Genomic DNA, 27,981 nt, shown 5'->3' on the forward strand with positions numbered 1-27,981 from the left:
CCCCACTTCCTTCCCTAAAAAAAACATTCCCTCACATGCTCTCACCACTCATAATTTAGACCTACTTGCCATCATGGAAACCTGGCTCCATGAGGCATCCAGCCCAGCAATCTCTCTCGCTCTCCCACAGGGATAATGCATCCTACGACAAGACAGACAACTAATGATAGGTTGAGGTGTAGCTCTCATATCCAAGGTTTCGCTCTCCATCAGGCTTTACAACCACCCATGGGATAGTAACGCAGGCCTCAGCCAAACTGTTCTTGTCCCTTAATTGTACTATACATTTACATACAGGCCCCCATGCACAGACCATGACTTCCAATGGCACCTCCTCTATGTTCTAAGTAACAACTTAAAATGTTCCACAAAAACCATCCTACTCAAGAGACCTCAATCTAGATCTTACTGACCCCCAAGAACAAAGCAGCTTCACCCCCAGCTAAGGAACTCAAATACCATGGGTTCTTACAAATAGTTACATGCCCAACTCATTGTAAAGGCCACACCCTCGACTGGGTGGCAGACCTCAACTGCTCATCTACCATCATCTCCAACTCGGCTTACCCATGGATGGGGCTGCATCCAATTCACCGTTTCCACCAAACCTACCACTAAAGTACTCTCCTATGCCCCCCCAGCTAAGGTTAGAAGCTCCAAAAAACTAACAAAGGACAACCTTCTTCCCTTCCTGGATGTCCCGAAACTTAAACCCCCCCTTCGCAAGTGACCCCAGCTCACTCGCCGACATCTACTCTCACACCCTCACCAGAGCCATTGACGCCATAGCCCTGATTGAAGCAAAAAAAGAGAAAAAATCCATGCACACTAATTCTTGGTTCACGGAAGACTTACCAGCCCTTCATACCAGAAAACGCATTTCTCTAGCGAACTGGCAGTCTAAGCCTAGTGATTCCACAAAGGAAGAATTGAAAAGGCTACCAACGCAATAAAAAGAAGATATATTGAAAGCCAAGTCTAACTCCTTCAACCTAAGGATTTCCAACGCCAACTCTAAATCTAAGGAAATGTTCTACATTTTTTTTTAATTATTTGTTTTTATTAAAGTTTGTTTCAAACAAGGTCACAGCTTTTCGCAGGAAATTAACTAACATTTAGACTTGTATTATTGTCAAACAAACAATTGTCATTCAGTTCCACATTTCAACATTAATCTTATGAACTTTCCATTCATAATTAACTCCTGTTTAAAGTGTCAATGTACATTAACAATTCTTCCCTCCTCTTCCCTTCCCTCCCTCCCCCCACCCGCAAGACTTTATTCTCTCTTGATATGTTTTGGGGACCACCTTGTTGGGGAGGTTATCGTGGTATATCCCTTTCTTGAGTTGTGTGTTCTGTTGATAAATGTTCTCTCACAGCGCAGAGCTGTGGGACTGGTCAGCTGCCAGATGTTAGTGTATTATTCCTGGCATGTACTTGTTATAGGCTATCGCATTGTGTGGATTTTCCATGTATGGATGATGTGATCTTTTCCATGGTGCACATATTGGAAGTTACATTGACCCATTCTTTCTCGGTCGGGACTGTTGGGGATTTCCATTTTGTGGCTAACAGAGCCCTTGCGACTAATAACAGCCAAACAAGACAAGATAGGGGTCTGCTGTCCTCTGGATTCCGTCTAGGTCCCTGATCCACCCCAGTACTTCATTCCAATATACTTTGATTCGAGGGCAACTCCACCACATATGCCAGTAGTCTGCCTTGGATCCGCAACCCCGCCAACACATTGGACTGGATGATTGGTACATTTTGGAGAGCCTGTGGGGATCATATGGCCATCTGTTTAGTAGTTTGATTGCGTGTAATTTATATTGGCATGAGATCGAAACTTTGGGTGCTGCCTGACATATCTTTTCTCAAGTCTCTGGGTCAATATTTTCCCCTGTGTATCGTTCCCATTCTAGTCTGAGGGGTTCTGTTGAGCCTTTTCCTGCCTTTATTAATGTTTTATACAGGGCCGAGATCAATCCCTTTGTTTCTGTCCTGGAGTCTAATATGGTTTCAAACGGGGTGAGTTCCCTTCCCAACTTGTCTTTCCATTCGGGTTTCGTCAGGACACCTTTGATCTGCAGGAAGTGTAATGCAGACAATATGCCAATTCCCAGCGCTTCCTCCAGCTCAGGGAGCGTGATAAATGAGTCCTTTTTCAGGAGTGGTCCCACCCTTTCCAGGCCCGCTTCATACCAGGATTGGAATCTTTCTACATTGGGAATCTGGTCATTGATGCCGGGGGACCATAGATGACTTAATGGTGATGGCCATGTGGTGATGTTTTTCATTTCCCTGCCTTCTCGCCATATTTCCCATATGGTTTCGAACATCGGGTGTGCTTTGGATCTCCCTAATACTCTCCTCCTAGGGGACCATAGCCATTCAGAGACTGTCGCAGGGGACAGATAGTGGTTGTCCATGGAGATCCACTCGGGTGTTTTTTGGTTACGGAGATGAGGAATGGGGACTCGTAACTGGGCCGCTTCATAATAATTTTGAATATCTGGGAGGCCCACCCCGCCTTTGTCTTTGGGTAGTATCAAGTTGGAGTATGCGATTCTTGCATTTTTCCCCTGCCATAGGAACTTTATAATCGCCTTCTTGACTTCCGCAAAGAATTGAGGTGGCATCTGAATGGGGAGTATTTGAAAGGGGTATAAGAATCTCGGGAGACAGGTCATTTTTATTGCATTTAAGCGTCTTAACCAGGATATGGTCAGTTTGTCCCACAGGGCAAGGTACGCGTGGAAATTTTGGAGAAGCACTGGGAAATTGCCGTCATAGATCTCGAAATGCTCTTGTGACCTGTATCCCTAGATACTTCAATTTTTTGTGTTCTATCGTGAGGCCTAAGGGAGAGTATCTATCATTGTTCATTTTCACCGATCCCTGTAAGGGGAAGAGTATTGACTTGGATTTGTTAACTTTAAACCTTGATATGTGGCCGTATTCCTCCAGGAAGTACATTGCCCTGGGGATGGTTGTGTTGGGGTTTGTCACATGGAGGAGTAAGTCGTCAGCGTACAGCGCTACCTTATATTCCATCTGCCCTAATCGCATTCCATCTACTTGGGTGTCTTTTCTCAATTTTTGGGCCAAGGGCTCTACCGAAAGGGCAAAAAGAATAGCTGAGAGGGGGCACCCCTGCCGGGTGCCGCGTTTCAACTCAAACCATCTTGAGTACTCCCTGTTGACCGATACTAAGGCTTTAGGTGCTGTGTAGACTGCTTTTATTCCCCTTCTGAATTTTGGTCCCATTCCTACGGTGCAGAGGACTGCAGCCAGGAAGCCCCATTCTACTCTGTCAAAAGCTTTTTCAGCATCAATGGAGAGTAAGGCGGGCTCATCGTTCATAGTTTGGGAAGCCGCAACCAAATGGAGAGTCTTCCTCATGGTATCTGCTCCTTGTCGCCCGATTATGAATCCGACTTGATCGGAGTGAATAAGCTGGGGCATGTGGGTCTCTAATTTGGCTGCCAGTACCCTTGTATACATTTTGGTGTCCAGATTAAGCAGGGATATGGGGCGATACGACCCGCATTGTTTGGGGTCTCTTCCTTCCTTGGGGATGACCGCTATGAGTGTTCGGACAAAGGAGTCGGGAGCGACCCCCGTTTCGAGGACTTTGTTGAATAATTTGGCCAGAAATGGGGTAAGGAGGGCGCTGAAGGTTTTATAGAAGCCAGCTGTATATCCGTTTTCCCCCTGGGGATTTGCCCAATGTTAGTCTTTTGATCGCTTCCTGTATTTCTTCCTCTGTTATAGGGGACTCGAGGTGGGCTGAGTCTGTAGCCGCCACTTTAGGGAGACTGATGCCAGCGAGGTAATTGTCTATCTCTTTTGAGTCTGGATCTATTTCTGAAGTGTATAGAGATTCGTAAAAATTAGCGAACATTTCGGGGATGGAGGGTTTATTTTGCTCCTGGTCGGGCGTGTCATTTGTTATCTCTATTACCCTACGCTCTGCCCGTTGCATCTTAAGTCTAGCCGCCAATAGTGCATCGGCTTTATCTCCTTTTTCATAAAATTTTTGTTTCAGTAAGTGCAATTTACGCACTACCTGGTCATGCTCTAAATGACAGAGTTCTTCTGTTTTTTTTTGGCCTCTTGGATCTTATTGGGGTCTGTGGTGTCACCCTCCCTGGCTTCTTTATCTAGTTGGCATATTTCATCCCTAAGCCTGTTTTCAATGAGTGCTCTTTCTCTTTTCTTCCGGGCCCCCTCCTGTACGAGGATCCCCCTCCAGGTTGCCTTGGCCGCTTCCCACACCCCCTGTTTGGAGACCTCCCCAGTGTTGCTGGCTTTGAAATATTCTCTGATCTCTGTTTCCATTTCGTTTTTAAAGACCGAGTCTCTCCACAGGGCCTCATTACATCTCCATTTCCCACCTCTAGTCGATAAGTGTTCCCACTGTATGTCAACTGTGACCATGTCGTGATCGGACCATGTTATTGGGATGATCTCTGAGTGCAATGTGATGTTGTGCAGTTCTTGTGAAAGGTAAATATAGTCTATTCGAGTGAAAGTGTTTTGTGGGGCTGAATAGAATGTATATCCTCTTTCATTGGGGTGCATTCCCCTCCATGCATCAACCAGTGCATATACTTGCATCATGTTTACATAGTAATTACGATCCCCCCTTATTCCATTATCAACGGTTGGGTTACCTGCCTTCCGATCTAAGTCGTGATCTGCCGATAGGTTAAAGTCCCCGCCCAGCACAATATGTCCGGTAACTTCCAGCATTATTTTGGGGATGGTTCTAGAGAGGAATCTGAGCTGTCCCACATTGGGGGAGTAGATCATAGCTATCGCTACTTCAACCTTCCCAATGGTTCCCGCCACCAATGTGGGTCGCCCTTCCGCATCCGACCAGGTTTTGGTGACATGAAATTCGATTCCCTTTTTGATAAGGATTCCCACTCCCCCTTTGCGCAATGATCCAGAGCCCCAAAACTCTATGCCGTAACGTTTTCCCAGGATAGGCCTCTCTTCCCCCCTCATATATTTAGTTTCTTGTAGGAATAGAATGTCAATCTTGGCTCTCCGAAACTCCCTTAATACTAACGACCTCTTGGTTGGTGAGTTAAGCCCCTTAACATTAAGTGTGCCCACTTTCAGGGGGCCCCGTATGCTGACTTCAAGGGAGAACCACCTATATGTGACATTGAGATATTCATGATAAAAAGCTGCCATTCCCTGTTTTTCGCATCTTCAACCAGCATTAATATTTTACCCTCCTCAGCAATAATTGAGAAATCTGTTTCGGTCTTTACCTCTCCCGAGTCTTGCGACCTTTCCCCCCTCCCTCCCTCTGCCCTTCCTCCCGTCATATGGCAGCGTCCGAGCGGGTCCAGTTAAATACACTGAACTAGCAACGAACCACCAGCAGGGACCGTTACCTCACGGTCCTTTTGCTAAGAGTAACTACCACATGACTCTGAGCCCCCACTTCATCCCCCCATTTAAACCTTAACTTGCACCAAACGAGTGTGGATTTTGCACCGGACCGAAAACAGCCCCTATTTTAGATACTAGTATAATATAAGGCCAATTGTTGCTGACTCGGTTCACTTGCCCCCCTCCGGGGATATATTTCCTCTCCAATATTTTCTCGATCCCTGACTCTCTGTCTCTTAGGGCCTTGAAGTCTCCATTCTCTCCCTTGGCCCCTTGGTGCATCTCCGTCGTTCCTTCGTTCACTCGCCTCCACGAGTTCAGATGTGCATGCCTTTATTTCTCTCTCTGATTGCAGTCTGATCTTCGTGCAGTTACGTTCAAAAGAGAGGGCGAAGGGGTATCCCCACCTTTATCGGGTGTCTCGTTCCTTCAACCATTTCGTCAGGGGGCTACACATCCTCCTTAGGGCTAGTGTCATGGCAGATAGATTTGGTATATAGTTATTTGTGCTCCGTTAAGGGTCATCACACCCTCGTGCCTTGCTTTTTCAAGGATCTTGGCCTTGTCTTGATATCTATGGAAGTGGGCGAGGACCGATTTCGGGCCTCCTGATGGGCCTCCTGGCCTGTGGATCCACTCAGTCCTTGGTTCGTCAATCACGTCATCAGCTGCCAGGATCTTAATGATATCATGAAGTGTTGTTTTTAGGCCCTCTTCTGTCTCCCCTTCTTGTTCCGGAATTCCAAAGAAACGCAGGTTATTCCGTCTCTCTCGATTTTCCAAATCGTCCATTTTTGACCTGTATTCTTCCTCTCGCTGCTCAAGTTCTGTAATTCAGTGTTCCAGCTGCATTTCCAAAGTGTCTATCGAGGCTTGGTTGTTTTCCACTCCAATTAGTCTGTCCTCGATCTTGTCTATGCGTTGGGTGATCTTATCGATTTTGCCACCTATATTGGCCCCCATATTCTTTATCTCCGCTAGCAGGGCTGCTATGTCACCTTTCGTGGCCGCTGTCTCGCCGTGTGCTGCTGCTTCGGTTGCCATCTTGGGGGTAGCAGTTTTGTGAGGGGGGGGGAGCGTAGGCGCAAGTGGCTAGCTTTTCTTTCGCTTGCATATATTCGGGGCCTTTTCCACTGCTTCAGTTATGTGTTTAGCGTAGGTGGGGTGTAGGGGCTTCACCTTCGGGCTGTGCCGTGTGCTCACAGGTTTCTTACTCGTTTCTATGCCCAGGTTGCTCTTTCTGTTCTCAGAAGATCGGCTTGTTGCCCTTTCCCAATTGCGAGTAGTCTGTGCGGGCTGCGGGGCCCTTGGTTTAGGGGGGAGGTTGCGGGATGTCCCCTTGGTGTCAGCCCTGTTATATGTTGGGTCGCTTGAGGAGGCACACGCCCCTGTTATGGGGGCCCAACCCTCAGACCTGGGGGCCTTTTGTTGATTTGATGGGTTCGGCACGGGGTTCTCTTACTTCAGCTGAATAGAGGTGCTCTAAAAGGGGCGTTCTCTAGTAGAAGTAGTAGGAGCGCCTTAAGGCATTTGCGTGCTTTCTCAATGCTTGACCGGGGGTGGAGGGGGCAGTAGTCCAGAATGTGGAAACTGTGGAAGGTGCCTCCGGATGCTGGTTGAGGGAAGGAGGGATTTGTCAGGAGCGCTGAGAGGACCTCATTGTTATTGGCCCCAATGCACAGTATCCAGTGAGTGTAGCTTTGGTTCAATTGTGGTCGTTGGGGGCCTCACAGTTTAGGGCATGTGCTTTCTGGTGCTCCTAATCCTCTTCACTCAATTCTTATTCCCTTCTTTTCTGCCCCCCTTCCCTCTCCTCCCTCCCCTTTGTGTCACTGTTCAGTTAGGGCTTGGTTCCTTGTTATATATTGTGGTATGCCGGCGCTTTGGGGGCACTCCAGGGGGGCGACAGCACCTTTAAGCGTGTGGACACTCTTTCACTCTTTGCACTGCAGGCGCAGGCCTCCTGCTCCGTGCCAGGAGGGGCTACGCGGTCCTCAGTGGGGATGGAGGCAAGGGGAGGGGGAGGCTCTGATGTGCCGGCGCTGGAATCCTAGGCCGCCGGGGGCCGAGCTGCAGCGCAGGATGATTGCGCGCCGAGCGCAGTCCTGTGGGCAGAAGGAAAGGGCCAGCCGCCTACCTCATCCGCAATGAGAGGCCCGCTCCAAGTCTCTACCGGCGCAGATCTCAGCACGGAGGCAGATTTTGGCCAGGGGGGACCAGTGCGTCTGGACGGGCAGGATCACCGGTAACGTCCCTCTGGCAGCGCAGGTCAGCAGGCAGAGGCGGGTACCTATCCCCAATTCAAGTCCGTTCTGTATGGGGGCTGTCAGGCGAGCCAGCACTCCTTTCGGATGCCCGTGTGCCTCCGGCGGGTTCGCTTTCGTTAAACTGCTGGTCACATTGCTGCTGGAATTGCACGTTTTCTTCGTTTTCTGCACGAAAACACCTACAATTTTCTCTAAATTTTTTCCTGGGTGGGGGGGCCACACTGACACGTCCTGTGCTCCATTTCCAGCCTTGGAGGGGGTCGTAAAGTGGGGGATCCAGGACCAGCATACGGACCTCGGGCTCGGAGCTTACACAAAGAGAGAGCTCATTTGTGCGCCCCCTGGTGGCCAGTTGTTCTCCATTTTTAAAGACCTCATCACCACTTCCACCAGCTCCGATGAGTTCATTAAAGATGAAGCCTGGTGCTCCAGCATACAGACAGCCCTGCTCAACAAAATAAAACTTCTCCAGGATAAAATACAAGCGCAACGCAACGCACTCCCTAAATCCGACGTTAATGCTGTGCCCAGTACCCCTCCTCATAAGCATTTCGCCCCTCTCTTCTCCTTCATAGACGTCTCAGAATCGGAAGTCATTGATCTCCTCCAACATCTTAAACCATCCATGAGTAAAGGAGACATCTGTCCACCCAACATTATTAAAGATTGCGCTGACTCCCTGGCTCCTCTCATTAAGGCATTCATCAATGCCTCATTTACCACAGGCACTGTCCCGTCCAGACTAAAAGAAACTTGGGTTCGCCCTGTTCTAAAAAAAAAACTCCCTGGATCCTACATCCCCCCAACAACTACCATCCTATCACCGGCGTCCCATTTTTCCTTAAAATCCTGGATAAAGCAGCCCACAACCAGATCCAACATTTCCTAGAATCCAACACCATCCTAGGTAAAAGGCAATCAGGATTCCGTAAAAGCCATGGCACTAAAACCGCCCTCCTGGACCTTAAAAATCAAATAACTGAGATAATGGACAAAGGCAAACCAGCTCTCCTCGTGCTCGTGGACCTCTCAACTGCGTTTGATCTTGTTGATCATAAGATTCTTACCTCCCAGCTCACCCATGCAGCACACTTCACTAAACAGGCCTCCATCTGGATTAGCTCCTTCTTAGAAGGCAGCCATGAAGCTTCCCTGATCAGGCAAGCGCAGTTCCCTCTACCATCCACTGCGGTGTACCCCAGGGCTCTTGCACAGCACCTACAACTTGTTCACAAAACCACTCTTCGACAAACTAGACTCCCTCGGCATAGCTTACACCAACTATGCCGACGATACGCAAGTACTCTTCCCTATCTCTGGATCGTACGACGAAGACTCAGCAGCCCTATTCCAAATATACACCACTATCCAAGCATGGATGGCAGCCAATGGATGGTGCCTCAATGGAGACAAAACAGGGATCATCCTCATAGGCCCCAAAGAAATACTTTCCAAACTAAACCAAAAATACTGTAACTTCACCATTGACAACACCATCATCCCTGTCTCCTCCTCAGTGAAGACCCTGGGGGTTTTCCTAGATTCCACTCTGTCTATGACACGTCAGGTCAGTGCTGTTGCCTGTGCCTCTGCTCACACCACCAAACTAATAAATGCTATAAAACCATTCTTATCCAACCAGAACTGCCTCTCCATCGCTCGAGGCTACAGTTGGAGCTAAACTAGATTATTGCAATGATCTTCTAGCAGGCACCTCAGCCAAAAATCTAAATAGGCTTCAAATAGTCCAAAACAACGCACTAAGAGCAGCTCTAAATATCCCCAAAAGAGACCATATCACGCAGGCCAGATGGGCTGACCACTGGCTCCCGGTAAAAGAGCGAATCACCTTTAAGACTTTCTGTGCATCTTTCTGCGCACTACTGACACAATGCTCATAAAGATACAGCGGGAAGCACAATGCCCCATCACACACAAACTACAACCAGACAACAGCCACAAGGAAGTCACCCCACGAAAACCAAAGAAGTAACTGAAAGATAGTGATGATAGGAAGACACTAACGACGGAATACACAGGCTGACCAAGACGGACGCACTAGGATGCCTCATCAAAAGCATTCTGACCCTGAGCCATTCAAAGCTTCCACTGACCAGTGTCACACTAGATAATAAGAGAATAGATAGCACCAAACCCGTTCCACACCCGAAGAAATGGTTCAGATACACCTACCACTCCGTACAAGACACTATGACACAGCTGGACACGCGCAGCACCACCACAGTGAGACATCCCATAAGGAACCAGCAACAACCCTACCCACAGTGATACAGCTCAAACGGAACCAGAAGTACCTGAACCAGGATACAGACCCCACTAACCCAACCCTCAATTTTTCTGCATGCTCAACCGACACAAAACACACAACCATTTCTCTCCCAGAAATCCACATGCACTTTACCACAACGCATCAACACATAGACAGCACCTACAGCACATGAGGCCTCGCCCGATCCGATACTTGCACTTAAGCCCAGCACCCGGTGTATACCGAACTGAGGCTGCCAACAGCACACCACCTCTCCCACTCTCCTACTCCCCTCCTCCCGACTAACCCTACCCGCCCTCCTTCCTGTTTGCAGATCCGCCAGAGCGCCTGGGGACCAATTCCGTTGGTGACGGTGCGCTATATAAGTACCTTTAACATAACATAACATAACAAGACCCTCACATTAACGCATAAATTCTTAAGCCTCATTGCCCACCCTACCTATCTGAAACGATAGCCAGAGATACCTTTTCTCGTCCCAAGAGAAATTGCTAAACCAACCAACCTTGCATCCCTCCAATCAAAAGGGCCAAAGCAGGGGGGATCGGCTTTCCACATTTAGCACCCAAACTATGGAACGCCTTACCCAACGCACTCAGAGCTGAGACCTCCCTCGCAGCATTCTGCAAAGGGCTCAAAACTACACTCTTCAACTAACACACCCCGCCTCCACCCGAACCCCCCCACACGCCATGTAACCAAGTATGTATATCCAGCCTACATTGTCATGTAACTAAGTATGCTTTTTTGCAACCAGTAACGATTATCTGTAACAGTGCCACGATGCCTAAGGGCTGCTGCACGCTTTATAAATGTAAATAAATAAAATAAATAAATGGAAAATACGGGGTGCTAAATTGGGGCAGGGGTACAGGAGAACACCCTCAACCCCCAGACTACTAGATCAATCAGAAACCAAATACAGAGTTTAATACATAATACTTATTTGGACAGGATGTCCTGTCTTACAAAACACAAGCAGAATATTAGGTTTATTAGTGTATAGCTATTAGGTGGCGCTGAAAGCCCTGCCTATAAGACACAACTATTGCCTGGGAAGTGAAGGTAGGAGAGAGATGAGATGTAAGGATGGACACACACACAGCCTGTGGGTGGTGGTTGGTTATTTACCCACCCATTGACTGCCCATGGCCATGCTAACACTGTGGCCCATTTCCACCCACTACCTGCCTCTCCCCCTCCCTCCTATACCCTCTGCTCCCAAACCACATCCTGCTGCGATCTCTGAGTCTAGCTCTGTGCTTTTGAGCAGCCTTCTGAAAGGTATTGACTTCATTTCAGCTATTAACCATCTGATACATCTGCCTTAACGAGGTTGCCTTCAGCCACTTGATTTATAAGTGGGATGTGTGTCCTTCAATCTGTTATTTTCATAGAACTCCTGTTACAAATCACCAGTGGCAAAGCCAGCAACTTTGGCTCTAGTATAAGCATTAGATAGGCATTTGGAGGCACTAGCACTATTTTCCAGCTGTTGCCATCTTATGAGCAGGTAGTACCAATGCCATGCCCACAGAGAGGCCAAAACTGTTGGCTTGACCAGTGCTTAATTTTTTACTAGCTTCACTTAAAATGTCTTTATTTTTACAACCGACATACTGTCGCTGTAAAAGATGTTGTTTTTACCTCTTCATTTACAGTCCCGGTTACTGTTCCTGGGAATTTATGATGTAGGACAGTGAGATCACATTTAGCTGAGAAACAGATAGACGGTAGAGGTTGGTGATCACTGGGTACATATATATTATACTGAACTTAACAATGGAAGTGTTTTTACATGTAATAGACTGACCATAAAACAGGATTCATTTAGCATCCTTACCTGAGGAGAGACCAGCAACCGCGGGAGGAGTAAACGATGACATGTCCAAAGTAAAGGCTCGATAGGCAAATACTAGATCGCGAGTAATTGGGTTTCCCAGTACATCAGTTATGAGATGCCATAGTGCACCATTGAAAGTCTAAAACAAAAATGTAATCACATCAAGACACCATGCAGTGGCTTATTAATGGAATAGAGAGGAGAGTGTAGCATAGTATGATATAACAGGAAAACAGATTCATAGCCACAGTCCAACAAGATAATTTATCACATTATTTCCCGAATATTACGCTTGACATTACTACAGTATATCATTACTGTAAACTGTGTGGTAATGGAACTCAGGGCTATACTGTTCATTTGAAGCCTAGTCAGGGTCCAATCGGGATGCTCTGAAAGCTGACCCTACCAGTAAACGTGCTAAGCAACCCTCTTTAAGGGCCCTCAGTGAACTTGGAGTCTTGAGACGGCCCGTTTGCCGGGAAGTATCACCTCCCTAGAATGTACAATACTAATATGCAAAGGTTATTACAAGTCATGCTACTTCGGGGGTGGGGGGGGGGAATCCTAGGTTTTCCATCTAAGGAGGGGTCTGCAGAGCCATTGTAAGATACTCTGGGCCACGTGATCCCTTGAGTTGATGGCAAGTATGTCTTGTTTGCCAAGGGTGGTCAGGCTTCGATGACTTCGGCAATGCCTGGGTGTCAGTGTGCATCTGTTCACTGAGGAGAGCTCTGGGATCCAACAGCAATGTATTCCTAAAAAAGCTACGACACGTCAGAAAGAAACAGATCATCATAACTGGCACAATCCATGATGACCTTACGTTCTGGAAAATGCTAAAGACCTGGCTTTTCAAAGCACTTTCACCAACCATGCACCGCATCAACCTCCAATTAGACTGCATAAAGCACCCTACTGTGTTTCACACCTTTGAGCCAAAACTGAACAGGACGTTATGTGCTTGATCCCAGGATCAGCATATAATTAACACCTTACGGTGAGTTTGTTCCCAGTCACCCAATGTAACAAGATTTCTGTGATTTATCCCCAGTGCTCATGCAGTTAGTGTCTTCCTTTGATTTGCTCTGATTCCCAACTTAATTTATCTAACTGTTATGATGTTGGCTTATGTAACATCTGGTATGGCAGTAAGTGTCCATGTTGTCAGGTAGAGTGTTGGGCCTGGAGGATTCTGTCAAGCTAAGAATCATCATATGTTTACCTTTGTAAAGGTTCTAGGAGAATCAGTTGATGAGCTACTGAAGGAGCCCAAGCTGTCTTACATAATAAATGATTACTCATAATCATTGTGTCACCAGTATGTGCCTCTTAACAGTAACTGACTCTGAGATAACAGGCCTTGAACATGTATCAAGTTGAGTGTTTCCTAGTCACCTCCCCCAAAGGACTCTGGTCACCCTGGAATGCCTACTCTAAGTTCTCTCCCGGAAGCATTCTCGCGCCGGAAGTACTCTCGCCCACCTTCGACTTGTTATATAAGAAAGATTGCAGACAGTGGTCTACCAGATTGGCTAATCAAGTTAGATATATGCGTATTTTTTGCAGTTGTCAGCCGAGGGATGTCCCAATATTGTGGCTGCCCAATATTAATTTCAAATTATGTCACTTGGGAGGGTCATCCAATATGCACCAGTTTGCAATTTAGTAAACAGTGCCGCACAATTTCTTTATTTTCCCTTCTCCCCTTCTTTCCCCACTCTCGCCTGCGTGCAATTGCTGCCCACTGTCGATTGTAAGAGATACCAGCATACACCTGGATGCAATTCCCAGATTTATAGTGTGTGTGGTATATGAGATAGGAAGTTGCCAAAAACGTTCATTATTATATTTCAACATTCTTGTTTATTAGGGTTCATCTTTATTTTAGAAACATTTTAAAAATACTTATAGGTGACCGCACTTTCTGCTTGTTGAAAGCATGTCCATGCACCACAGAGCGTAAGAACATTGAGAAGCACGCGGCCATCTGAGGACGGTCTGGGGGATGGAAACATGTACATGCAGTGGCAGGAGAAAGTTTAGCTGCATCTAAGCATGCACTCATTTTTATAAAATAAGGGTGAACCCAAATAAACAAGATTGGCAAAATATTATTTAAAAATCTGAGTGTTAATAACTGTTTTTGGTAACTTCCTATCTCATATAACAGACAGTTTATAGTTTTGGGGATTTATTGCATGATGTATCATTTATCGGTCCATGTATTGGTTCATGAACAGGATTTATAAATGTGGTGGAATTTGGTACTTTGTTAAAGCAAAGCGTGCACAAGCAATCTTCTTCAGTTAAAAGTTCAATTGGGTGCATCAGTATGTCTCCTGTACTGTCAAGCACCATACCTGAATGTAACCTCTACTGAAACGCCACCATAGCACGCTTACACAGAGATGTAGCCCAAGGGGCAGACCCACTAGGACCGAGCTCATTTTACGCACAGTTGGCAACCAGGCCCTCCTCACGCCTCCCCTCATAAAATGCTCAACGTTTACACTCAAACAATATATGCAGACCAACTAACGCACACACAGAGCAATCGATTATCCCTCCCTCACAGCAGCCATAGAAAACAGAACACTACACCTCTACAACCACAACATAAGGCTCCCCCCATGGGAACAAATGTTTCTGTGCTCTCAACACAGAACAAATAGAAATGGACCTACACAGAGAGCTCAGAGTTTTAAGGGTCTGCACTCATCTTGCATCTTCTTTCTCTCCTCATTAACCTAACCTACGCCTCACTTTTAGATAAGCCAACACATCTCCAGACCAGGCAAATGGCAGCAAAGCAGGATATATATATATATATATATATATATATATATATATATATATATATATATATATATATATATGTCCTAGTGGCATAACGTAACATTAATGTTCTAGGCGAAAGTGTTTCTTGGCTCAAGGTGGTCAGGATAGCAGTAGTAGTTCCCCACCAATGACATATATTATACACAGCGTGCAACTAAGATCGGGAATAGCAGGCAAGGAAGTGTTAGGAGTTCTGGGAGGCATCAACAGCGTGGTTGAATGCGATTGCAATCCAAGGGATGTGCAAACACAGTGCCCCATTTCTACTTTTTTTGATAAGAAGAAGGCAGGCTAGGAGCAGTCTCGGGCCTTGTCTTGCTTTGCCCAGGTGTTTTGCCCAGTGGTGCCTCCTGGGTCATTTTCCTATCAAGACAACACCTGCTGGGCACAGAACACAGCCACTGACAAGTAATCGTGTGGCCAGCAGTCTTGGGGAACAGATTGCTGGTCATTTTTTACAGAAATCTTCCCAAGTGTTGGGGGCTGCTCCGGTCCACCGGGCAGCCCCATACTTGTTTTGGGTAGCACCTGACGGCACACACAGAGGTGCGGCGATCACGCCGCTGGATAAAGGGTGGGGGTTCATCCCACCGGCTCCGGGGACACCGGAGCTCCACACAGGGGCCGGTTGGCAACCGGCTTACCGCGGCCCCGGCTCTGGGGGCACCCAGGCCGGGGTCGCCATCATGGCCCGCCTCACAGGGCCATGGCAACACACAGGGATGGCGTTGCCCGGCAGGGGCACCGTCCGGATGGCGTTGCCCGGCAGGGGCACCGTCCTGGAGCTGGGCCTCATCCTTGGGCCCAGCCCACGTGGCGAGGCACCCGCATGGTGCGAACACAAACCCACACACACCACGGAGTCTCGTTGGTAGGACTGCCGAGCCGGAAACGGCTCGGACCTTTTATTAAGTTGGTCACATGGGTAACCATGTGACCATACCACAGCACACTGGACGATACCATGGCCCCTTGCAGGGGTGCCAAGCAACACCAAGTGCCTCCAAATGTAGGCCACTCTAAGCTGTTGAATCAGAATTGGGTCATGGCAAAAAACGTCATCTATGCACGAGTGAAAGGCAAGCAGGGGGTCAGGGATTCTGCCACATTGGATCAGCCGATTTGAGTTACAAAGTATATAAACAAACCCACACATCCACCCACCCACTCACACTCCAAATGACCCCATCCATCTTCCTGCAGGGCCTAAACTCACCTGATGTTGAGGCAGCTCCTTGATGGTTAGACTATGGATTGGCATTCCGCTCCTGCTAGGTGGCAAAGGAAGCACGGGCTCAGAGAGGCATTTATTGAGGTTGTCACGGGAGGGAGACAGAAAGCTAGTTTCAAGTGGGTGTGTACACAAAATGTGGCACTCAGTCATACCTTTCTTCCTCTCAGGTACGGATCTATTGGGGGAGAAGCAATGGTCGCAGCTTCCACTCCTTCGAATGGCCCTCAACGTCCCCCAAGAGTCTCACATGGAGCGTTGGAGAATGTGAGGTGCAGGGTTTGGCGAGCAGCTTCATAGATCTAGGGATGACCTCACTGACAGCAAGAGATTATCAAAATTGCGATTTCTGCAGAGAAATGAGGGGCCAGGGTCTTGCTGTGTACTGGTCTCTTCCCCCGGCGTAAACTCAGAGACGCTCATTGACAGAAGGGGGAAAGGGCCAAAAAGTAGAAGTGCTTTTATTGTCACCGGTGGAGCTGGATCCCTCCACGCACACATTGAAACATAACACGATGTGGAATAATGCATTATTCTAGGTTTCTTTTCTCTTTTAAAACACTACAAGAGAACAAAACGCGTGAAAGGGGAGTTAAATGGGTTTAAATAGGCTAAACTGTTTCTCTCTTTAGTTAAAGCTCCCTCCCCAAAAGACACAATCAAAAGAGCACTTGATGAACTAACTAAGGAGGAGGCCCACAAGGGAAAACAGACAGCATTGTGGACTACAGAAGCGACGAAGGCCTCCATTGGGTAGAATTAAAAGGGGCGGGGAGGGGGCGTGATGACCCAGAAGACAAGAGATTTAAGCGATTTCAGACAAAACAAGTACACAGTCAAGCCACAATCACCTGCACCAGAAAAGGGTGAAAAGAGAGAAACGCGTGTGAAGGAAATGGAAGCACAAGACAGCTCCCGTGTTACTCATCTGGTTGGCAGCAGCCATCAAAAGAGGCTGCTACCAAAGAGCTACTGCGTTAATGTTCTGAAACACATTATGATGTCATAAGGATCTGCCCACGGCCATTTATTAAAAGAGAAATACCGTGACAATGGTCTCTGCCTCTGTTTATACATCTCAGCTCTAAGCGTGCATGATCATCAGAGGGAAGTCAAACGGGAAGTTCAATGGAGCCTGAAGATGTGAAAGAATTGGAGTCACATGAAAGCAGCTCCCGGGCCACCCATGACGAGTTCTAGAAACTAAAAGCGGAAGTGAACCTTTACCAGGGCAAAGAAAAACATTCATTCAAAGCCTTGAAATCACTACAAGTATTTCTACAAAATATTAGTTTTTACCTTTTTTGGTGGCCCAAAGCCAGGGGACCCAGAGTGATAGGGGTTCATTGTTTTCCAATGCAATTGGGAACACATATACACGTCCTAAGGGTAACATTCGACCCCTTTCATTTCGGACATTTATATACACTCTAAAGCTGATGAGAGTTGTAGTCCAAAAGTTCTGCTGACCCTGGTTTTCCATTATAGATGCAGCACCATTAGTTCCAGAATATAAAGAAAAAACAGGACTGGGCAAGCGCAAAAGCCCAAATCCATCACCATAGCTCTCAACACACACGCTTTTGGCGGGTGTCACCCGCCTTCTAAAGGGCTGACTCACCCGCCAAGCCTCCTGCACGCCCATTCATTTCAATGGGCGTCTCACCCGCCAAAAACAAAATCGGGTGATTTCACAAATGGTTGAGAGCTATGCCATCACTATATAATCCAATACGCAATCTCAGGCAGCAACACTTAAGACATGATTTATTTCCATGCAGCTGTGCAGAAATCGACAGGGAAATTGCTTCAGTATCCCTGTCCCAAAAATTGGCTCCAGTGCACAGGACCCTTTAGGTTTTTATAGGGTTCTACAGAATAAGCCATCCAGATGATGATGAGTCAGTAAGATCCGTTTAGTTGGTAAAATTAACAATGAACTTCCTGGCAGAGCATCCTCCAACCTTGGAGGGCATGGATTTACAGCATATTCTTGATCTGTACATTTGGCATGGCTAAACCAAATGGCATAAACCGCTGCACCCAGTGGATCTTTCCATTACACATAATAAGCCCAGACCATAGACTTAGCACATATGTGACTCTTATTCCGGTTCTCAGGCACCTAAGCATGACTTCATGTGACGATGCAGGGTGCGTCAGTGTGCCCCAGACAGAGACTTGCGTCATTCTTGCACAGCCTTCTGGTCTCACGTGCCCGTCAATCAATCAAGTTCTTTAGAGCGCCACATCCCTAGACATTGCTGCGTTCGTGTCTCTGCCCAGTAATGGCTGCGGTTCAGCTCTGCCCACGGCTCATGGATCTCTACGGATAATCAGATATAAAATACTCTTGGCTACGACACAAACACATCCCAAATGGAATGGGGCATCATGTTGGCATATCTGCTCAAGTGGTTCATCTACAAACACACAACGTAATTACGAGGTGCATGTTGACACAAACAAGGTCTATCTGAAAATTAGCCCTTTCAGTACTAGGCTGCTTGCACACTTTAGTAAAAGACTTTTTTCGAAAATGTTGCTATGATCTTGTTCCATGTCTGTCCAGGGTAGGGTAGGTATTCAGAGGAAAGGATGTTTGCCACTTTTGTTCTTCGAATGGATTGTGTCCTCCCACGGATTCCTAATCTTAGATAGACTGCCAAAGTAGTAAGACATCAAGGAGGAGAGGAGGAGCGAACTCCACAGCAATTATATCATCACCTGTTGGAGGACAGCTCTGCCAAAGCGAGACTCACTATGGAAGTATTTTACTGATTACATAAACAGGCCTAAGTCCGACAGGTATAGATTGAAGATGGTAGGTGCCAAAAGACAGCCCTGATTACTCCCCAGAAAGTCAGTATCTCTTCTGAGAGCGAGTCTTGTGCGTTTAGCCTAACTATCAAGGTCGTATTTAGGTTAGATGTTCGCTTGAGTCTACTGGACAACTCCAAGAGGAAAGTTTGAACCAAAGATGTCTTCTATTGATGGAGTCAAACGCTTTTGATAAGTCTCTTCCTAAATATCTTCCTTCTCGATCTCTTTCGCTCATCCACCTCCAACTATCTCAGGGTCAGCCGCTTCTACAAGCAACGAGCTGGGGGTAGATCTCTCTCCGCAGCAGGGGCCTCCCTCTGGAACAGCCTTCCTGCCTCCCTGAAAGTTGAGGAGAACCCTCTCCGGTTCCGGAAGCACCCCAAAACCTTCCTCTTTGCCTCCGCTTTCTCTCCCTCTCTACCCTGCTACTGAACCACTGAACCTGCACCGAATCTGCTACTGGATCACTCACCGATCTCGGTCCTTGGCCCAGCCACTCTTCCCTTGCACTGCCTACCTGCACCACGGGACTGTCTCTGTATCCTACAGCCGCTTCTCCCGGCACTTACCTTGCACTTGCCACCAGCTGGCCCTATTATTTATCTTGCATTCTACTAACCTTTACTGCACTTTCCTTGCACTTGCCACCAGCTGGCCCTATTATTTATCTTGTATTCTACTAACCATGGTATTGCAAAATTGGGTACTCCCAGTTTTTTGTGTCGGGGGGGGCGGCCCTATCAGCGGGAGACTGATACGTAAAGAGCAAGGGGTGATAGGTCGCCTTCCCCTACCTAAAGACCCTAAGTCACACTAGGTTATATCCAAGGTAACCTCATTTAATTTTAAGATTACACATACCACACCTAATAAACACAGGTATTTTACTTTTTACTTTTCAATTTATTATTCAAATCGTAGATATACAAAAACTAAAAAAACCTATAAAAACACATAAAAAACAAGCTTTCCTAATCACTTACAGTCCTCAGGTGACGGTCCACCAAGTCTTACACAATATCAGACAGAAAGGAAATGGGAAGAGCAGTATGTATTACTGATGGTATACACACATATAGTTACTAGGAAGAATCAAAGTATATTGCAGACTCCCAACTTGTGATGTTTACCTTCAAGGTTTTTTAACCAGAGCGAATGATCTAATTCTGTGTTTGATTTATTAATCACTCTGTTTAAGTCAGCTTGCATTAATATAGGGTAGCTGCGAGTTGTATAATACACTCCAGCTGTCCTATTCCGATTTGTTCAAACTGAGAGATAGGAATCTACAAATACACAAGTTCCTATTGGCATGTCGACATCTACTAACCATGTACAGCACTTTCCCCCTCTCCCCATCCCCCTGCACTTTTCCGAGTCCCCTCTACCATTGCACTTGCGCGGTCTGAATGACACCTGGCCTAGTAGGATCGTTGTCTGTCTCCCCATGTTCCCCCCCCCAGCTACGTCCAGCCTTTAAACACTTGTGTATAGGCACGTTACAAATGCCATATCATATCATATCATATAGATCTTTTGTTTCTTAGAGCAGACTTTCGCTTTCAAAACTGATATTATCAGTGTAGCTGGCGATGTACCAGAACCCTTCATAAAGCTAGTCTGAAATGGATCGCACCTTCTCTGCTTCATGGCCCAGTCTTTCAATCTTCTTAAAAGAAGTTTTGCATATAGTTTCCTAATAACGTCCAACAATGCTATCGGACGATAGTCGCTGGGATCGTTTCTCCTTCCTCTCTTAAAGATTGGGATGATAATTGCTCTTTTCTATGATGTTGGCACTGAGTGACTTTCCATGATGTTAACGGTGATCAGGCAGATCCACTTTGCCCATTCTTTCGGGTTATGTTTCAGAACTGCATTGGTCAGCCCATCCAGCCCAGAGGCTCTAGATGGCCTGGCTTTAGCTATGACATCCACAATATTGTCTTGATTGTATTTTAGGTTCCACTGAGTAGTTAGGTCAGGGCTCTGAGCTGGGCCAGACTGATGGCCTGAGAACAGTTCTTTAAAATGGGTTATCCAGCTCACTTCTCCTACACTGTTTTTTAGCGAGGTCGTCTGTTTTTTTATCGGGGGACTTAATCAATTTCCGAAATTCCCTAGAATCCTTTCCGCTCAAAGTTCTCAACATGTGTTTTTTATAACAGATCAGCCAGGTCTTGTAGGCGCTCTTCAACTTTTTTATCTCTTTGACAAAATTTAAAGGCTCGAGTTTGAGTTTTTAACACGGCCTGATTGTTGTGAACGTGAGTATGATTTTTTTGATTCCCAACTCAACTTGTTTGCTTCAGACAATGAGCTTGGAGGATAGTTGTGTACTCCACTTTTACCCCGGTCAGTGCCGAACAAAGGCCTGTATTGTGTTCAAGGAACAACCAGTTACAATACTGGACATCACCTTTGTCAATCTTAGCCAAACCACTGTGTTGATCATTTCTATCGACGACAAGTATTTGGGGCCTTTTTGTTCTAGTTTGTCCCCCAGGCCATTTTCAAAGAGTTATGATCACTTTTCCTCGATTCTACAATTTCAAAATTTACAATCTCCATCAACAAGTGACTTGAAACGAATATATAGTCAATTATTGAGCTTTGGTTATTTCTTGTCCAGGTAAGACGAGGTGGGCGGTCTTGGATGGTTTGACCATATTCTTTAGTATTGTTAGTGTGCTTGCCAATTCCACAAGATCCAGTCCCAGGTAACTGGCTAGTTTCACTATGGTCTCCTTTATCAGAGCCATGTAGGCTTGGAACAAATAAGCTCTCTGTCTCAGGTCAGTACGGCTCCCACACTGTTTTAGTCCAGCAGGTCTGGCCCTTTTCCACCCAAGGCCCTACTGGCTCCACTTTCCATCTACAGATAACTATTCTGCTCTTGGGTGTCTTGCCTTGGCCAAACTGGGAGTTTCTTTGGCCTCACCATCCAGAATATTGTCTCCCACCTCCAACTTTCTTTCTGCCTTTACTTCTCCTCCTCTCCTCCAGATGTTCGCCTTCTTCCCCCTATTGATCTATCCCTTCTACAATGCCTTGATTTCCCTGCTCAAACTTTCCAACTCTCACTCTCCTCCTTCATCCTGCTCTTGCCCTCCTTGCCTTTGTTCCTTTACCTGGTCTTTGTTTCTCTCTATCGTTATTTCCAAACGGCTTCAATCTACCACACGAGTACTGGCATTGGACTGATTTTCATTCCTGTTAATCACTTAAGTTTAATTTGTTGAGTAATTGATTGTGTGCAGCTACAGGACCTACAGCTGGGGCTTTGGGATTGGTTAATCTTTAACGGAGCGGCCACCAGTCCAGGTGCGACTAGATGATTGATAATTGGAACTACTTGGCGCATAGCTTTACGGCTGGGCACATAAGTTCAAGCGCCTAGATACCTCTGGGTTACGTGCGCTATATAAGTGTTACAATAAAATAAAATAAAATAAATAAAAACAGTAATTGGAATCATATCCACCTGATTCCAAAATAGTTTCCTCACTGGCCCATGTGTTTCCTCGATCCATGTAATGCTGGTTATTAGTGGTCATAATCCCTGCAGCCTGCAGTAATGCAGACCTGTGAGATGTAAAAGGAGGATCTACCAACATGGAAATGCAAAGCCAACCGCCAGCTCGGAATCACTATTATACACACTTGCAGGCCATAGATGGTATGTTGGCCACGGGAGGGGGTTTAGGGTTATATACATTCTGGGAAGAAGCATTAGGGAACATGAGCGCATGGAGCAGTGGAGTAAGCAAGCATGGAGAGATGGAGGTGAAGCAGAAGGTCAGGTAGAAACTGCGTTCAAAGTGCTGGAGGAGGAGGTGCTGAAGGTGCAGTAGAAGGAGGTGGAGGACTACTGAAGGTGCAGGAAGGAGAAGAGGTTGAAAGCGAGTTAAAGGGACAGGAATATGGAAGAGAGTGAGACAGACAGCAGAAGGTGAAGAGGTCAGAGGTAGAAAACATCCAGCCAGCAGGAAGGCAGACGACAGAGGTTAGAATACCTCTTAAAGCTGGAGAGAAGGGAATAGTGGTTGGAGAACATCCAGCAGGAGGGGAGAGAGAACAGAGGCTGCTGCAGAACATCAAGCGGCAAAGGAGAGCACAGAGTTTGGAGGAGAACATCAAGTATGGGGGAGAGGATGGAGCCGTGTTAGGACAGCTTTTCTGAAGTCCAACTAAAGGCTTTGTAAAACAATTCAACTGAAACAGTACAAGACTCCGCTTTTAGAATAAGGCTGTACCACCTGAGTATATGGTAGCGTACACAGAGCAGCCATGCTTATCTTAGGAGGGAGAGAGAGCTATATGAATGTACAAAGAACTTGTAGTATACCAAGGGTTCAACAGAAACACTGACAACCAGAAGTTTTATAAAAAATAAAGGTTTATTATAAATACAAGTTAGGCCAAGATAAATCGTCGTGGGTAGGTACTTGGCCATAGAATTATAAACACAATATAAAAACGCAACACAATTCTTTAAGGTACATGGACCAAAGCATAAACCTTGTTTAGAAAACTAACAGTATATCTAGGCAAGTCAGACCTTATCAAACACATTTAGTGTAGGACACACCATTCATTGGAGTAAAATCCTAAGTTACTTTTGGATAACGTTTAGCAATACAAGGGTAGTAGACCTAACAGTTGTGCAGTGACACTCAGTTACAGAATTACTTGGTAAACAAACCTGCAAGTATACGTTTCTGAATAGTGGAACACTCATTCAAGGAACAGCAGAAACCTATAACCACATTCAGGATAACACACAGTTATTCTAGGTGAGTGAGACCGTTTGGTGTAACATACAATTATAGTTGCTTTTCAGCTCAATGGAACACAGACTAAGGTAAGCAAGAACTTGTTACACTAATTTAGGATTGCACCAGGGAGACCAAGGTCAGCTACACATACAGATCACTTTTTTAAGAATGGCACACAGTTATTCTAAACAGGTAAAACCTAATGTAATATACTATTACAGTTGCTTTTCTGGTCAGTGGGACACAGATTAAGGTAAGCAATAACTTTCTAACTTATTTTTAGATGGCCAAAGGCAGATCAAGGTAATTAAAACCCATATCCTTTTTAAACGAGCAATCAGCAATTTAAAGGTACATATAAACCTAAGACTATTTTAGAATCTGTATAAAAACAGACCAGGGAAAGCAAAACCCAATGTTACACTTTATGAATGACTCAATGCTATTCAGGGTAGTTAAAACCCAAGGCAGATTGAGCACGTCGAGGGAAGCAAAACCCAGTTGGAGAACTTACACACTAATATTCTGAAAGAAATAGTTAAGTGAAGCCAACAGCATTACTTTTGGGAAAGAGGCATAACCAATTCACAGGTGAGTAAAACAATCTTACATATCCTTTAAGAACGTTTGTAACTGCTCACCTTCAGAGTTACAGCTACCAACCCACTCATTTACAAGTAAGTAAACTTGTAAACACTTTTTCTCTTTTCCTAGGCAACAGGCCCAATCCTTAGAAAGTCTTTCGCTTATACTTATGTAGTGATGTATAGCATGTTAATTATATTATCCAAAGAATTCACTGTTGTATTCTTCTGCATGTTTAACTTGAAAACATTAAATGAAGAGGATAAAAATAAAGACATCTTTTGCTTATTCTGGGAGCATGAGTGTTCTCATTGGCAGAAGGGGCGGGGGGGGGGTGGTCACTAGGTCTCTAGTATCCAACAGACAGTTCAGGGAGGCACAGAAGTAGCAAAAGTTAGAGTTCCTAAGGAAGACTGTTCAAACAGGTAAGTATTACAATTAGAGAGGTTAAAAGGGTCCAGGGACTTCTGAAAAGATACCCTACAAGGATTCAAGCAGTGCGCCCAGGTGAACTGGATGAGAGGACTCACAATCACAAGAAACACCCCAAAGCTTTACAGCAATCACACAGGCTTAAAGTAAGTAAATACCCCAGCCAACACAGTACCTCGGCACAGAAGAAGAGTTGCAGCAGGGGAGACATAAGGATCTGCAGCCAAAAACCCGGTTGATAGATTCCTTTGTCATGAAGCTAGAAGACAGGACGTTGGAAAGGATTTTGCAGCAAGGATCAATGGGGAAGGCTTCAGGCAATAGTTTCTTTGTGGCTGGTGCAGCTCTGTGGTCTTGGCACCCTTTTCAGGAGCCAGAATATTGCTGATTAGATTTGCGTCGCTAATCTGGTCCAGCACCCTTGTGAGGACACTTCAAGGACTGGAATCATCTCTCTGGAGGTCCAACAGGATGCCACCAAAGTTTCAGCTTCATTCAGAAATTGGAAGACTATGCACCACACGATGGCTCGAGGTCCCAGGGTATTGGGCTATTGCAGCCCATCAAGGTCACATCACGCCATGGGATGGCTCAAAATGCAGTTCTTCTTTAGTCTAGTTGGTCACACTAGGCTCTTGTCACGCTCACCTGGTCTCCACAGGGGCGTAGCACGTAGTCGTATGATCGATATCTGTACTGGCATAGTTTTGATGGTATGATGGTGTCCTCTCCCCTGTTCTCTCCCCAGGAGGCATTAGCCTGCAATGTTGAAACAAGATGTTAGCTAATGAGTGGGTTGGATTGGTCCCACTTCCTGCAACCTCCTGATGCCCAACTCCTCTCCTGCTCACCTTTGAGTTTGGTGAGGTTGGCTCTCCGTCCTGCTTGACCTTCAGCAGGGGCGCACTAGGCTCAGTCTTTCTCTGGACACAGTTAATTCACTATTCCTGAGTGGCTGTCGCTGTGATTCGGGAATGCTTGGATTAATCAGGTAAGTCTCTATCCCAATAACAGCTTGGTATAGATGCTCAATGTCTTGTTTTCCCAAGGTTTAAACGTGTTTTGTCTTTCTTGCAGACGCGGTTTCGTACGGAAGTTTAGAAGAAGAATTGACTCTCCTAGGATGCTGAACTGGTAGCCTCCAGGTGAGTATTAGCACGGATGAGTGGCGCTGGATGGCTGAACAATTGTTGGTTTTTGGTATTGTGCGCGACTAACCTGCTGTTTTCTGTTCCCTTTTTGCAGGTACGGCGCGGCCCCCGGATGAAGAATGGAAGAACCGCTACGAGGTAACCCGGAGGAATGCAGAATCCCGGGTAAGTATCGGATGCCTGCGCGGAAGTCCTTTCCCAACAGGGACGGCGGTCAGAAGACCAGCTGGAGACGAGACCGATGGACGGAATTGCAGGTAAGGCCTTTGTCGCTGTAGTAACACCTGTTCTTCTCCTTTTCTTCTTCCAGGCTCCGATGGATGGACATCTCAGACGGGCGTGGATGCAGAAACTCGAGGACAGAGCAGAAGCGGTGAGCGTTACACTGCAGGAGTGCAGAATAACGTGAAGCGTGTTCTGCCTGCAGGGTGTGGCTTAAATAGCCTTGCAAGTAGTTCCAGGTAAAGTAGTCCCTTTACCATGCCCTGTCTCTCAGGAAAAGTAATCCCTCTGCCACACCCTGGATATACAGAAAGGCTCAGCCTCATTAGGCAGATTAAGTAGTTCCATAAGTTCAACCCATATCATGAGCCTGGCACCAACGGCGCCAGGACTGAGTCCATGAGGCTCTGGGGCACTCCCTTGGGGCCTGACAAGTCCTTCTGGAGGACAGGGACTGGGGTGGGCCCAACAGTTCCAGGGGTTTCGGAGCACGCACCATGACAGCTCTGGGCTGTCATTTTTGGAGTCCCCATGGTCACTTGGAAGGAAGGGTAAAAGCAGGTTCTGGTTACACAACAGGCTCTCTTGTCACTGAAAATCGTCTCAGATGCATTTTCTTCATCTTCCTCTTTGGATTCAGGTCCAGTGGTCGACTACCTCTTCAGCTTCCAGGATCAGACTTTTATGCAGGAATCCAGCCAATCAAACAGACGTGCAACATTCAAACTTGCGGGGTTGGCAGTCTTTTTAGTGCAACCAGCCTCCCAGTTTGAACTGGATTCTCGCTGGCATGCTGGAAGACAAAGGGCTGCAGAGTTTTGGACTCCCACTTCGCAGCTGTGTAAAAAGCCTGCGGTAAAGGTGCACCGAATTAGTAAAAAGGTTCACTGCCAGCAGCCATTTAAGATAAGCTTGTCCATGTAACAGAATTGTTACAGTGTTAGTGAGAAAACGGATACATTGTATCTCCCCAGCACGCCACATAAGGTGGGGTGTGCTGGTTTCATCTAACAAAATGTAGAAGTGATAGAAATATCCGTTCTACCCTTGGGAACTGTAGGTCTCACAGGGTTAGCCAGAGAAACTAAAAGGGGAGCCCTAAGGGCAACCCTGTGACAATAAAAAGGTATATACCAAAAGTTGTCAAAAAGGATTACATTAAAAGGGCCCTATGGAGAGACACCCATAAAAAGAGTAAAAGGATCTGTGGGCGTGGAAAAAGGTTCCCACTCACTGAGGTAGAGGGAAAAATAATCTACCAGTCCAGCAAAATGTTCTGGGGTTCTCACAAGTGAGGTAGATTTAGCACTAACGTTACAATCTTACCTAACAAAAGGATATTAAGTGGAGACGAGCATCCCACCGGAAAGGAAGAAGCAGCAGTTTGAGTAGAAGAGATAAAAAGAGGAAAGATGAATACAAATTGCCCAAAAGTGGATGATCTAACAGAAGGAAGTTGTTGGGGCAGGGGAAACGTGGAGAAATAGAGGCTGGTGAGGTCTGTTAATGGGCATTACCCAACCTGTGGACACAAAGAGTGAATGTTCCAGAATACAGGATGCATTCTGTCTGGGCCCAGTTGGGCCAATAGACTATGAGTGATGTTGGGGAAAAACCCAGAGAGAGTATGTTTGGTTAAGACCTTTTAGTTGTTTGAAGACTAGGGGCCTCATCACGAGTTGGGCGGTATCATCCTGGCGGTAATACCCCTGGGATACCGCTGGGGCTATTAGCGTTACCGCCAATCCCCCGGTGCTATTAGAGCCGGATCACGGGTTTGGCAGAACAGTAATTCCCCATTCCCCATTGGGCCCATTTGGGAATTTTCAGTGCTACTACCATCAGCGGTATTACTGTGCGGTAATAGTGCCAGAAATCGGAAAATTCTCAGCAGATTTACCCCCAGCTCAGAGCTGGGGGTAAATCCTGCCAAACCCGTGATTGGGCAGACTCTTAAATGCAGCGGTAATAGTGTTACAGCCGCATTTAAGGGTTGCCGACAAACTCGTGATGAGGCATTATGAGTGTAGTACAGAGAACCAGCAACTTTGTTTTAGAAAGGGAGTTTATATATTGATGCATCTTTTCTTGAGTAAGAGTTGG

General features: G+C 46.3%; 1 protein-coding gene across 2 annotated transcripts in view; it reads right to left on the minus strand.

The window, feature by feature from the left end:
- ADGB (androglobin) overlaps positions 1-27,981 on the minus strand; it is a 2,161,023-nt gene that overhangs the window by 1,008,818 nt on the left and 1,124,224 nt on the right. For both annotated transcript variants that reach the window (XM_069606692.1, XM_069606693.1), the window contains one exon: positions 11,816-11,954. In XM_069606692.1, coding sequence (XP_069462793.1) covers positions 11,816-11,954 — 139 coding nt within the window. The remainder of the gene's footprint in view (positions 1-11,815; positions 11,955-27,981) is intronic.

This window comes from Ambystoma mexicanum, chromosome 4p (assembly GCF_040938575.1).
Source record: "Ambystoma mexicanum isolate Mex_15411 chromosome 4p, UKY_AmexF1_1, whole genome shotgun sequence".
NCBI classification, from domain to species: domain Eukaryota; kingdom Metazoa; phylum Chordata; class Amphibia; order Caudata; family Ambystomatidae; genus Ambystoma; species Ambystoma mexicanum.